Raw genomic sequence first — 14,729 nt, forward strand, 5'->3', positions numbered from 1 at the left:
GAACTTACTTTTGACATAGGTTTGCATGCTTTGTAGCTAATTATGCACAGTATGCAAGAATTTGAAGATTTAGGTATTACAGAAAGAAAAAAATAGAATTTTCAACTGGTATCACTGTTCACAGCTTACCAAAGCTAGTTTTCTAAACCAATTTGTAATCAAATAAGAAAAGAAGCAAAAATCAGAAAAGACAGAGACATGTTTGTAAAATCTCCTATTTTCTCACAGCCCTTAAGGATGCTATGTCTAAAACATCAGAGCAAAATTTTAATGACAGTGGTTTCCCAGTAGTTTGACCTCCATCAGTTCATTTAATACTTCATAAAAGATACTGATGCAAGGATAGCTTTCTTACCTAGCTTCTGTCTTGCCTCTTTTAATTAAGTTTGTGGTATTGTGCTCATTTTTGTGTAAGTGGCAATGAATATATAAAGTTATATGATATGTTTTAATATAAGTACTAGTATTCCAGACTTTAAACTCGGTTTTCTCTGAGAAGTTAAAATTTGAGCTGTACACAATGGCATGGGCTTGTAATCCAAGCATTTGGGAGGTGGAGGTAGGAGGCTTAGAATTTCCAGGAGATGCTCAGCTATTTTAAGTTTGAGGTCAGCCTAAACTACATGAGACATAGTCTCAAAATGCAAAATACAAACAAACAAAAACTTGAAAATACTGTGAGAGAAATACTTGATGAATTTCTATAGTATTTTCATACAGAGAAACCTAGAGTTCTATTCAAATTCTTTTGGGCTTTTTAAAAAAAAATTTATTTATTTATTTATTTGAGAGCAAGAGACACAGAGAGAAAGACAGATAGAGGGAGAGAGAGAGAATGGGCGTGCCAGGGCTTCCAGCCTCTGCAAATGAACTCCAGACACGTGAGCCCCCTTGTGCATCTGGCTAACGTGGGACCTGGGGAACCGAGCCTCGAACCAGGGTCCTTAGGCTTCACAGGCAAGAGCTTAACTGCTAAGCCATCTCTCCAGCCCTCTTCTGGGCTTTTTAAAACTAAAATCTTATAACTCACATATTTCCATGCCTTTTAATTACCTCAACCCAAATTTCATTGATATTTGTAAAGAAATACATGATGTTTTCATAGTTTACAATTTACTTACCAGTGTATCAAAATTGATTCTGCTATGGAGATACCGTAAGAGAAAGACTGCTGGATGACAGTATCATTCCAACATTTTAGCACTACAAATTACATAGAAATGTAACTTTATGACTTCATATTCATCTATAGCTTTTAATTTGGTATTAATTCCATATTTCATGAGTCAAATGACATAGAAAATATAATTTATTTCAAATATTTTAACACTGTACTACACATGAAAATTGCCAGTTGAACTCATCCAAACATCATGAACTTTATGACTGTTCCATCTTTTCACATTTTCTCAATGCTAGATGAGGTCATCCTTCCATCTCTGGGAGTATAATAAATAGTTAATGTTTACCAAATACTATGCATCTTATTTTTATTACATTTCTTTGTTCCTAATAAGCTATTTAATTTTCTACTTGGTCCAAATCCACTTTGCTGAACATAGGAAACCAGAACATTTATCCTCAATATTATAAAACTTAATGCATTGATTCTTAGAATATTGCAGCTTTCCATCACCAAACCCTTAAACTCACTATATGGGTATTGATCTTTAGTTGTGTAGATCTCAGAACCATCCCGGAATAAGCAGTAAGTAAGCCAGTGGGTGTTTGGAGAATCAGGTGGACTCCAGGATAAATTGATGGTAGAAGAACTCTGAACTTGTCCTCTGGGTGGAGGTTGCTGGGATGGAGCTAAATTACAATAGAAATATACTTTTTCAGTTAAAGCAATCAATAAAGACAAAAGTAAGAAACCCAGCAAAGAGATCTTTCTTATTTAGGATTACTTTGACAAGTAAGCATTAGTTTGCCAACCTATTAATAAACAAAGTGTATGCGTCATGAGTTTTCTAAAGCAAATCTTTCTATCTATGAGCAGAAAACATATTTGTAGGTCAAAGCAGACAACATACACATAGCTGTATGAAAGATGTATAGCAATTTAAGCACTTTTGTACAATTTTATAGGTATCATTGAAAGGGTTGTAACATTTTTTTCTACTTTAATTCTAAGGAAACTTGACATTCAAATAGCATATAATTTGGACTCTTTTTTACTTTAATTTTTATTTATTCATTTTGAAAATAGAAAGAGAGAGAGAGAATGGACACACCAGGGCTTCCAGCTACTGCGAACTAACTGCAGTCCCATATACCATCTTATGCATCTGTCTTATGTGGGTCCTGGGGAATCAAACCTCAGTCTTTTGACTTTGCAGGTGAGTCCCTTGACTGCTAAGCTGTCTCTCCAGCTTATATTTTGGATTCTTAAGAGGAAAATTTCTGGTTAAGTACAATGTCATGTTGCTTTACAAGTACAATATAGAGTCTAATATTGCTGATATCAATAGCTGTAGTTGTTAAAATCTAAATACTGTCAAAATTTAGAATAGCTATGAATAGATCAATACCTGTTAAAGGTGCTATTAAGATATAATGTAGGTACTTTATCTTGCATATAATATTCATATAATTACTTTAATGATAGTTTATATCATATAAAATATATCATTAAAATATTGTGATTATTTTCTACTGTCAATTTTCTTGTGTTCATATAGAGTCTTTTAGTCCTTGAAATTAAGTTGTAATTTTTTTCCAGAATTCATAGGAGAGAACAAAAAAGCATGTAACAGGAACAAATAAAACAGCCAAGATGCAAAAGTCTGTGCCTTTAGAGAGCTATAACCGAGTGACATCTTGTTGAATGGAATGCCAAGGTCATCAGTGGCCCCATGATCTTACTGTTTTAATCATGTAAAGAAGTGAATCTTACAAATTAATGTGATCATTTTATGTGAAATGTCTGCTGTGGACTTGTGAGACAGTACAGTAAGTGAAGTGACTTGCACAAGCATGAAGACCAAAGTTCAATCTCCTGTGCTCACACAAAAAACAACATCTGGGCATGATAGCATGTGCTTGTAGCCCTATCTGGGGAAGCAGAGGCAGGCAGGTCCCTGAGGCTTGCTGACAGCCAGTCTGGTCTGACTGGAGAGCTCCCGAACAAGGAGAGACCCTGTCTCAAAATAGGTGGACAGTGACTGAGGACTGACCCCGGAGGCTGTCTTCAGGCCTTCCACACACATATGCATGAACACCTGCAACCACACACACACACACACACACACACACACACACATATTTAATAAAACAAATAAAATCAAATCTGTCTGCAGCCATTGGGTGACTTGTTCAGAGTCTCAAGAGGAAAGAGAAATTGCATCCAAAATAAGTCACTGGACAGAGATTAACTAAATAACTCTTCTCCCAAAAATGTGACATACTTCAGGGTTCAGTACCTGTAAAACTCACAAGACATGTCAAGCATCCTAAAGGTCTTACAAGAGTCTGTGACTCCCTTGGGTATTCACAGGCATCATCATCATCATCAACATCATCATCATCATCAGATCATACCTATAAAGTCACAGGATACTGTCACCAAGGGCAAAAGCACTTTGGTGAATTGCAAGGGGGACTGGGCATGAACTTCTGGGAGTCCTTCCTCTGTGGAACCAGAAGGCTCATTTGAATCCTTTAGTGCTACATTATGAAAATAGGTTCAAGGTGTTGAAGATCTAATTCAGTGGTAGACTCCATGCCTAGCATGTCCAAGGCCCTGAGTTTGGGCCTTTCTACTGAAAAATAAAGGATATGTTGTTGCCAACCAGGGAAACTCATTGGGAACTCAGTTTCCAGAGACTTCATTAAATAGTTTCTATTGTGAGTATACTGAACTTTCTTTTTACATGCTTCCCGGTAGAGGACCATCAGGACCATATCACATGGAACACATGTCCTGTGCCCATGGGAAAACAACCATGATTCCCACACATCACTGCTATTCACACCATTTTTTTTCACTAAAAAATATTAGAATAAGTGGTGTGGCAATAGCTGGTTACACAGGAAGATATAACTGTAAATCCAAGCTATGAAATCCATTGGTAGAAAACAAATGGATAATAAAAATCAAGACAAAGTACAAGTGTCTCATCAAGATGGGATGAAATTTTTTTTTAATTATAAAATTTATTAAAAATAAGAAGGAAGAGTTCCAGTCAAGATGGCGACCGCCTAGCTGCACTACAAACAACAAGGGGAAAAAACAGGTAAGTATTCAAGGGAAATTAGGAACTTGTTGAAGAGGGCGGGCACAGATCAGGGTAAAAGAGGGAAGCACACACCCCTGGGACCCACGCCCCGCCACCCCGCCTGCCGCGAATCGCCGCATGCGCCCCAGCGGCCACCCCACGTGCCCCTGCGGCCCCGCACGCCCCACAACCACTGCGCAAAACGCCAGCGCACCCCCCGCCCCCCCTAGCACGCCCCTCCCCTCCAGCACGCCCCACGCTCCCTATCCACACGCGGAGGCACAGCCAGAGTGAACCGAAGCTTCCCGTACCCGGGCGCCCAGGCCTGCCCTGCGCCCCAACAACCCCCACGGGCCCCAGACCCCCGCACCCCACCCCCGTGCGCCTCGAGATCCCCCCCCCCGCCCGCCCCAACCCCTGCGCGCCCCACGCTCCCTACCCACACGTGGCAGGCGCACTCCAAGTGCCTCGCAGCGATCGCGCCCAGGCACCAAGGTGTGCCCCGCGCCCGCCCCCCCCCCCCCCGCGTGCCCCGAGACCCCCTCGCCCCACCCCAGCGCTCCTCGAGCCCCCCCCCCCGTGCGCCCGCCCCGCGGAGTCCTGCAGCGTCTGGCGCTCCATCTTACCTCAGCGTGCTCCACACCCCCTGCGAGACCCGCGACCCCCTTGACCCACTCCCCCGCGCGACCCGCCCCCCCCCCCCCGCGAGTCCAGAGCACCCCCCGGCTTCCCGCAGCATCCTGCGCCCCTGCGCCCACCTGAGCGCACTCCTAGCCGCCCCCCTCCCCGTGCGCCCTGCGTCCCCACCCCCACGCGCCCCTGAGCATCCGCACCCTGAGCCCCGTGCGCCCTGAAGCGCTCCCTCCCCCCCCATGCCCTGCCCCAGCGCCTCCCGCCCCCCCACCCCGCATGCCCCTCGTCCCACTGCCACATGCGGCACGGGCGCCCTCGCGTGTCCCAAGCACGCCCCTGCATGCCCAGGCGTGCCCTGTGCCCCCTGTGCCCCACCCCCACACGTCCTGAGCCCCGGAGTGCCTCAGCGTACCCCGCCCCCCCTCCACGCCCCACACCCCAAGCGCGACCCCCTCAACCCCCTCCCGCAAGACCCCCCCCGCGCGTCCAGAGCACCCTGCAGCATCCCTTGGCATCCCGCACCCCGGTGTGCCCCGCGCCCTCTCCCCCCACGCGCACCCTGCGCACCCCCCCCGCGCACCCCGTGCACCCCCCACATACCCTGTGCCCCAGTCCCCCGCGCCTCCTGCACGCTCCCCCGTGCCCCCCTGCACACCCCGTGACCCCTGGGTGCCCCGCACCCTCCCACGCCCCACACACCCCCCCCCTGCATGCGCACCCCCCCCCCCGCACCAACAGCACACCCCTCGCCCCCTAACTGATCAGAGTGCCCCACGCCCCCCGCCCCTCCAGGGTACCCCACCCCGCACCCCCTGAGCCCTGCCACTTCCCGCACACCCTACCCTGATTGCCCAGTGCCCAGGCGCACCCGACTCCCCCCCCCCCGCCGCATGCCCCACTCACTCCATACACACCATCGCACCCCGTGCCCCCTTCCGCCCACCCGCCCACACACACTCTGCACATCCCGCATGGCTGTGCTCTGATCGGGCACCCACCAGTCACGCCTGCCAGCCTGCTGCACTGAAGGTGAGACCTCCTACCTCGCCCTTGTTCTCTGATCCTGCGAGTAGACCAGCCACATGGTGCTCGGTTCGCAGGCCTGTGGGGGCCACCCCTGCCGTGAATAGGTGGCTGCCAGATCCCTTGTTGCTGTGCTCACATCACTTGCCTCCGGTCAGCTTCTGCTGTGTCCTGATTCCATAACCACATCATCTGCCTCTGCACTACAATTGCATGTGCAGCGGGCCCACCCCATAGCAAGAGCCACATAAGTCCACACTGAGTCACTAGCGCCAGCGCAGCTACCATCCCCTACCTGTACATCGCCACCCATCCCCCACTCCCCTAAGGCGGAAGAGCACAGACTGTTTACAGACCCCAGTGTACCCAGCCAGAATCTAGGCACCTTCAGGGCTTGCTACCTCAGTCCCCTTTCAAGCTCAAAGGCAGGCAGCTTAGGTGCATTACTGGGTGAGAATTCAGGCAACTTTGGTGCCCCTGTCAGGCTATAGGTAGGCGGCTTTAGCAAGAGTGAGCAAAATCCCAGGCTTCTTACAACTGCCCCAGGCTGCCTTGGATTCGCATTAAGCTAGATCCCAGGCTGCTCCACCCACCTACCTGCCCATACACTGACATGGGTAGACCACAGCGCAAAAGAAATAACACGAAAAATAAAATGGAAGAAAATCCAGACAGATCACCCAGTCCAACAAGGATCACAACTAACCAAAACATAGAAGAGTGTTTAGGATCAGAACATCAAGTGGAAGCAATGAAACAAATGCAACCCTGACCAAACTACTGCTAGAACTGACAGGAAAGCTACAAAGGATAGATAATCGTACAGATGCTACCATCACTAAGCTAGAGCAATATGATAAGACACTGGAAGGAATTCAAAGAGAGCTAAGAGAGTTGAGGGAGAGTGAAAACAAAAGAGGACCTTAAAAATCAGCTGGCCACACTAAATGAAAACATAAAGAAATGCAAGGATGATTTCCAAGAATCATCAAGAAAATCAGAAAATGAGACAAAAAGGGAGCTGGACAAAGCGATGGAAGTGATACATAGGAAAGTAGTAGAAAATGCAAACTTAATTGAACAAGTCCAAAACTCACTAGAGGCTCTCAAGAATAGAGTCAGCGAAGTGGAAGATAGACATTCTGATCTGGAAGACAGGATGGAAGAAATAGTTCGAGAGTCCAAAAATTTCAGTAAGTTCAAAAGTTCCTGTGAACAGAACATGAGAGAATTGTGGGATACACTTAAACGTCCTAATATCAGAATCATTGGAATACCAGAAGGAGAAGAATTTCAGACTAAAGGCATGGAGAACTTATTTAACAAAATAATTGAAGAAAACTTCCCCCGTCTCTTAAAAGAAAGGCCCATCAAGATTCAAGAAGCAAACAGAACTCCTAACCAACTAGACCAAAGGAGAAACTCCCCAAGGCATATTATCATTAAGACTCTAAACATTGACACCAAGGAAAAAATCCTAAAAGCAGCTAGGGGAAAAACAGCACACCACTTTCAAAGGAAACCCCATCAGAATTACTTCAGACTTCTCAATGGAAACCCTGAAAGCTAGAAGGGCCTGGAATGATATTCTTCAAACTCTAAGAAACTATGGCTTACAACCCAAACTGCTCTACCCGGCAAAAGTCTCCCTTATAATAGATGGTGAAAGGAAAACTTTCCATTACAAAACTCAGCTTTACAATTATATGAACACAAAACCAAACCTACAGAAAGTACTCCAGGAAATTCTCCACAGAGAAGAAACAAATAACCAAACACAAATGCCTATAAGAAGCAGATAACAGCAACCAAACCCAGAGTAGATAGAAAAAAAAAAATTAAATTTCATGAAAATGCCAACACACCTCTACCACCACAACATGACAGGGATCAAATCAAATCTCACAGTCATCACCCTAAACATTAATGGCCTTAATTCACCCATCAAGAGACACAGGCTAACAGGGTGGATCAAAAATTAGACCCCTCAATCTGCTGCCTTCAAGAAACCCACCTTACCACTAAAGACAGAAACCTCCTCAGGGTGAAAGGGTGGAAAACAATATTCCAAGTAAATGGGAATAAGAAACAAGCAGGTGTAGCTATATTAATATCAGATAAAGTTGACTTCAAACCAAAAACAATCAAAAAAGACAAAGAAGGCTACTTCCTACTTGTAAAGGGAACAATCCATCAAGAGGATATTACAATCATAAATCTGTATGCACCAAACACAGGGGCACCGCAGTTCATAAAACAAAACCTACTTGACAATAAAACAGAAATAACCACCAACACCATCATAGCTGGGGACTTTAACACACCATTATCAGTAATAGACAGATCATACAAACAGAAGCTCAACAGGGAAGTAAGAGAGCTCAACAAAACCATAGAGCACTTAGACCTAACAGACATCTACAGAACTTTCCATCCCAAATCCACAGACTGCACATTCTTCTCAGCAGCCCATGGAACATTCTCTAAAATAGACCATATACTGAGTCACAAAGATAACCTCCACATATTTAGGAAAATAGACATAATTCCCTGCATGATATCAGATCATAATGCTATAGTTCTAGAAATCAACAACAAAAAAACCAACAAGAGCCCCAACGGCAACTGGAAACTGAATTGCACACTCTTAAACAAAAAATGGATAGTGGCCTAACCATCCACATAAAAGCATTGGAAAAACAAGAAAAATCCAATCCAAAGAGCTCCAGAAGGAAAGAAATAATTAAAATCAGAGAAGAAATTAATGAATTGGAAACCAAGGAAACAATTAAGCTAATTGACAAAACAAAGAGCTGGTTCTTTGAAAAAATAAACAAGATTGACAAACCTCTGGCCAATTTGATCAAGCAAAAAAAAAGAGAGACTCCAAATTAACAAAATGAAAATTTCAAAATGAAAAAGGAGAGATCACAACAGACATCAGTGAAATCGGCAGAATCATCAGGACTTATTTCAAAAACCTCTACTCCACAAAACTGGAAAATGTGGAGGAGATGGATAAATTCCTGGATGCATATCATCTACCAAAGCTAAACTCAGAGCAGATCAACCACCTCAATGAACCCATCACGCTCATGGAGATTGAAAAAGTAATAAAAAAACCTCCCAATAAAGAAGAGTCCAGGACCAGATGGATTCCCAGCCGAATTTTATCAAACCTTCATGGAAGAACTCAAACCAATCTTCCTAAAACTGTGCCACACAATTGAAGAACAGGGAAAACTACCCAACTCCTTCTATGAAGCTAGTATCACCCTAATCCCAAAACCAGGCAGAGATGCCACAAGAAAATAAAACTATCGGCCTATTTCCCTAATGAACATAGACGCAAAGATCCTCAACAAAATTCTCGCAAACCGAATCCAACAACACATCAAAAGCATTATCCACCTTGACCAAGTGGGATTTATCCCAGGAACACAAGGGTGGTTTAACATAGAAAATCTGTCCATGTAATACACCACATAAACAAGCTTAAACATAAAAATCACATGATCATTTCGATAGATGCAGAAAAGGCCTTTGACAAGATACAACAACACTTCATGATCAAAACATTGGAGAGAACCGGCATGGCCGGTTCACATCTTAATATAATGAAGGCAATATACAAAGCTCCAAAGGCCCAAATAATACTTAATGGAGAGAGACTGGAGGAATTCCCATTGAGATCAGGAACAAGACAGGGATGTCCTCTCTCACCTCTGCTTTTCAATATAGTTCTGGAAGTCCTAGCCCAAGCAATAAGGCAGGAGAAGGAAATAAAAGGGATACAATTTGGAAAGGGAGAATTTAAGTTAGTGCTATTCGCTGATGACATGATTGTATATGTAAGAGACCCGAGAGACTCCATCCCAAAACTCCTGAAGGTGATTAACTCCTATAGCAAAGTAGCAGGATACAAAATCAATGCACAAAAATCAGAAGCATTTCTGTATGCAAATGACAAAGACACAGAAAAAGAAATAAAGGACATAGTCCCATTTTCAATAGCAACAAAAAAAAATAAAATACCTTGGAATAACATTAACCAAGGAAGTAAAAGATCTATACAACAAAAATATAAAAACTCTCAAAAAAGAAATTGAGGAGGACTTGAAATGATGGAAAGACCTCCCATGCTCCTGGTTAGGCAGAATTAACATTGTGAAGATGACAATCCTACCAAAGGCAATATATAGATTTAATGCAATTCCAATTAAAATCCCTACAGTGTTCTTCACAGAGATAGAAAAAATGATCTCAAATTTCATATGGAAAGGCAGAAGGCCTCGCATATCCAAACATATCCTCAGCAAAAGAAATACCTCTGGTGGCATCACCATACCCGATATAAAGTTATACTACAAAGCCATAGTAATAAAAACAGCATGGTACTGGCATAAAAACAGGAATATAGACCAATGGAATAGACTTGAGGACCCGGATTTTGGGCCAAGCAACTATAGCTACTTGATATTCGACAAAGGCCCAAACAATATAGACTGGAAAAAAGATAGCATCTTCAACAAATGGTGCTGGACAAACTGGATAACCACATGCAGGAAACTAAAACTTGATCCACACATTTCACCATGCACAACACTCAAATACAAATGGATCAAAGACCTCAACATAAGACCAGAAACTCGAAAACTACTGGAAGAAAATTTAGGAAGTACCTTCCATGATATAGGAATGGAAAAAGACTTCCTGAATAAAACCCCAGTGGCTCAAGTTCTTAAACAGTCACTCAACCATTGGTATCATATGAAGCTGAAGAGTTTCTTTACAGACAAGCATACAATAAGCAAAGCCAATAGAATACCCACAGAATGGGAGAAAATCTTTGCAGGTTATCCAACTGATAGAGGCCTTATCTCTAGAATTTACAAAGAACTCAAAAGTCTAAACAATAAGAAGACAAATACCCCACTCACAAAATAGGGCACAGAGTTAAACAGGCAATTCATGGAGGAAGAGATACAAATGGCAAACACACACCTAAGAAAATGTTCATCATCTCTAATCATCAGAGAAATGCAAATTAAAACAACTATGAGATTCCACCTTACCCCAATAAGGATGGCCAGCATCAAAAGGTCAAATGAAAATAAATGCTGGCAAGGATGTGGAGAAGCAGGGACACTCATTCACTGTTGTTGGGAATGCAGGATGGTACAACCACTTTGGAAAGCAATATGGAGACTCCTGAAAAAGCTGACTATAGAAATACCAACAGACCCAGTTATACCATTACTGGGCATGTACCCTAAAACCTTCAAACCAAAAGCCAGAGAGATTTGCTCAACCATGTTTGTAGCAGCTCAATTCGTAATAGCTAAAAGCTGGAATCAACCCAGATGTCCATCATTAGAAGAATGGATAACAAAGATGTGGTATATCTACACAATGGAATTCTATACAGCAGTAAGAAAAAACGACATAAAGAAATTTAAGGAAAAATGTTTGAACCTGGAACAGATCATTCTCAGCGAACTTACCCAATCACAGAAAAAAAATCAACACATAGTCTCACTCATCTGCAACACCTAACCTGAATCTGCCCAAGATGCCTTACATACCCACCAAGCACCTCATGGACTAGACAATAAGGTGGATGGGAGGGCAGGGAGGGAATCAAAGGGTGGAAAACAGTAATCCGGACCCGAACGGCAATGGTACCATAAAATTCTACTTCCTAAAAGACAGACCAAATGGCTGAACCTTCACTAGAGCCTTACAGGAAACACCTGAACCACAACACACTGGAGAGGGTAGGATCAAGACTGACCTAAATCTCCTACATCTTCCCTCCCTCCCTGTCCCCCTCTCCCCTCTATCTCTCTCCTCTCTAACTCTTGTATATTAGTTATCTTTTTCCTCAATTTCTTAGTGGAAACTGACCTATAACCCCCACTTCCAGCTTGGGCCTACCATCCATAATGAGCTTTTGATCAGAGAAACCTACAAGGTTTCCCAAAACAATGACAGACTTCTGTCAGAGTACTTGATGACCCACCAAAGGCCAGTGATAAGACCCTATTGCTGAAGACTCCATACACAGCTGACGCGTAAAATGGAATGACATGGCTGGAAGCCAGGAGAGAGTCAGTCCCCAGATAGTCAGCGTGTCTAGTGCCAGAAGGCTCTACATAGCTGACTGGGGGAAATGACCAAGATCTGTCCAAGCAACACATTGTTTAACCTAATTAGCAACAAATAACCGGATGTGATGCCCACACAAGTGCAATAGTGGTACACAGCGATGGTGAGGAATCAATTGCTCTTGATTTGGCTAACTGATCCACTCAGTGGTACTAGACCCTTAGGTGGAGGTGGGAAACAAGTCATAACCATACCCAAACACAAGCCCACTCTACAATATCAAGCTACCATCAATCACGGGGTATAAGAGGGCCTACACCTATCAAACTGTCTATCAAAAAAGTAAGTGTTATCTCAATTTTCTGGGTGCTAACTTACTCTCCGTTGGAGAATCTGCTTCTCTTTTCCAGATAGATGCAGATCCTAAGAAGAGAACTGCCCCAACAAACCTCAAAAGGGGCCCAACTGAAACTAAGGACAACTGGCGAAATAAGCAAGGGTGATGTTTTCCTGTGAACTGGATACCAGCACAAAGGGGTAGGAGATCAACGCAGAGAAAAATCAACTCCTACCAAATCAGAGAGCCAAAGCCTCAGAGGCCCCCAACACCTCAGCACTGAAGCAGACCAAAAATGAACCCAACATAGCTCAGGGAAATTTTGCAGAAGAGGGGCGGAAAGAATGTCAGAGTTACATGTTGGGTCATGATTTGCAGAGACATTTATCATACTAATAACTGGGGGCTAACTCCACAATGCACGACCCCTTTTCATTAACAAGGAGGGTCTAATGGGAGGGGGTAGATCAAGATGAGCCTAAATAATGGTACCAGACTGCCTGTATTCACTGAAAAGAAAACTAATAAATTAAATTAAAAAAAAATAAGAAGGAAGATTAGGGCCTCCTGGCTGTAGGAATATTTTTCTGAAAAAGAAATAGTAACAGCTGTAATAGTTCTCTGAGCGTAGATGAAGAAAAGTAGACAAAAAATCAGGATAATCTACTTCTGATAAGTTGACGCAATTCCACATAGACACACCAGAGGCCTGGAATTGTGCCCAAAGACCCATTTTTACAGAGGGTCTGTGTCTGAACCCCTATTTCCATGAAGGAACTGGGCCTATGCTCCTACATCCATGGAGCCATTATGCCCATAAGTCCTAGATTTATGGACAATGTTGTTTTTTTTCCCAAAGTACAGTTGACAATACACTCCAGAAGCTTGGCAATGAATTGACTTGATTTGTGTCTGGGACAAAAATTGACACCTATGCCACTAAAATATTACAAACTTAGGGAAACACACCAATTTTGATTTTTCCTAACAATGTTATACAGTTTTCAATATGTTTATCTCACTTATTTTGTTCCAAGAATTTGTTACTCTCTTATCTTTTTCTACAGCTTTTACTGAACTATTTTCTTTTTTTAAAAAATTTTTATTTATTTATTTTATTTGACAGCAACAGACACAGAGAGAAAGACAGATAGAGGGAGAGAGAGAATGGGCGCGCCAGGGCTTCCAGCCTCTGCAAACGAACTCCAGACGCGTGCGCCCCCTTGTGCATCTGACTAATGTGGGACCTGGGGAACCGAGCCTCGAACCGGGGTCCTTAGGCTTCACAGGCAAGCTCTTAACCGCTAAGCCATCTCTCCAGCCCCTGAACTATTTTCTTAATATAGCTTTCAGATGTATTTCATTTTGTGTGTGTGTGTGTATGGTATATGAGCTATGGGGCATGCACCCATGAGACAGATGCATGTCTGTCATAGCACACATACAAAGGCCAGAGATTATTACATATCCTCCTGTTGCTCTTCTGCCTTATTTTCCTGAGTCACTATCTGTCACTGAATGTGTAACAGATATTTTTCTGTTAGACTTTCCAGTGTTGGACTTGCCCCTGCGTTCTCCCTGCATCTGCCCATGCCTCGGCACTGGAGTTACGGGTGTCCGGGGATATCCCTGGCTATGCACCTGGTGACTGGGATTGAACTCAGGTCCTCACACTTGCACAGTAGGAGGCTTTCCATGCTGACCCTTCTCCACAGCCAAAGATTAATTTAAGATTTATATGAGAGAGCTATACCTGGCAAAATATACATCCATGCATACATGTGTGCATATATTTGCATGCATATGGATATAACTTTGATTAATACATAGAATTTTAGGATGAACTAGATTAAGCTTCAGTACAAAAGTACTGAACACAGAGCTATTTAATTTCTGACTTGCTTCTATTTCTCCTAACAAGAAAAATGACTCTTCTATTCAAAGTATAGAACTGAGTGGAAGGAAGGAGGTGACTTGATCAATAGAGCAGTAAGCTGCCAGAGAGGGTCTGACAACAATTTTAAATTCAATTCGTACTTGGAGAATTGTATACTAGGATCTCACTTGTACCTCCCCCAAACCCACCAGACACACATGCATGGACAGACGCATACACACACACACACACACACACACACACACACACACACACACTAATTACAAGTGATTCTGTTAAACTATTGTCACTGATCACCAGAGAAACAAAAAACAAATCATAGTTAAAATCATGAAGCTCAAACCTGGCAGAGGGATTCCAGGAGGTATTTTAGCTTTCTAAGAAAACCCGTTTTTGGTATCTTCCATACACAGAGATAGACCAGCCTGAGATAGTTCACAGCTTCGACAACAGATAGCACTGCATTCCCTTCTAGTCCTCCCATTTTTCTTAGTGTGGTTGTTCTGACTGGCTG

The 14,729-nt window shown here is 43.3% G+C and overlaps 1 protein-coding gene across 1 annotated transcript in view; it reads right to left on the bottom strand.

The window, feature by feature from the left end:
* Ush2a (usherin) overlaps window positions 1-14,729 on the bottom strand; it is a 755,222-nt gene that overhangs the window by 559,743 nt on the left and 180,750 nt on the right. Inside the window, exon 15 of the mRNA XM_004672003.2 lies at window positions 1,654-1,812. Within this exon, the coding sequence (XP_004672060.2) occupies window positions 1,654-1,812 (159 nt within the window). The remainder of the gene's footprint in view (window positions 1-1,653; window positions 1,813-14,729) is intronic.

This window comes from Jaculus jaculus, chromosome 1 (assembly GCF_020740685.1).
Source record: "Jaculus jaculus isolate mJacJac1 chromosome 1, mJacJac1.mat.Y.cur, whole genome shotgun sequence".
NCBI lineage: Eukaryota > Metazoa > Chordata > Mammalia > Rodentia > Dipodidae > Jaculus > Jaculus jaculus.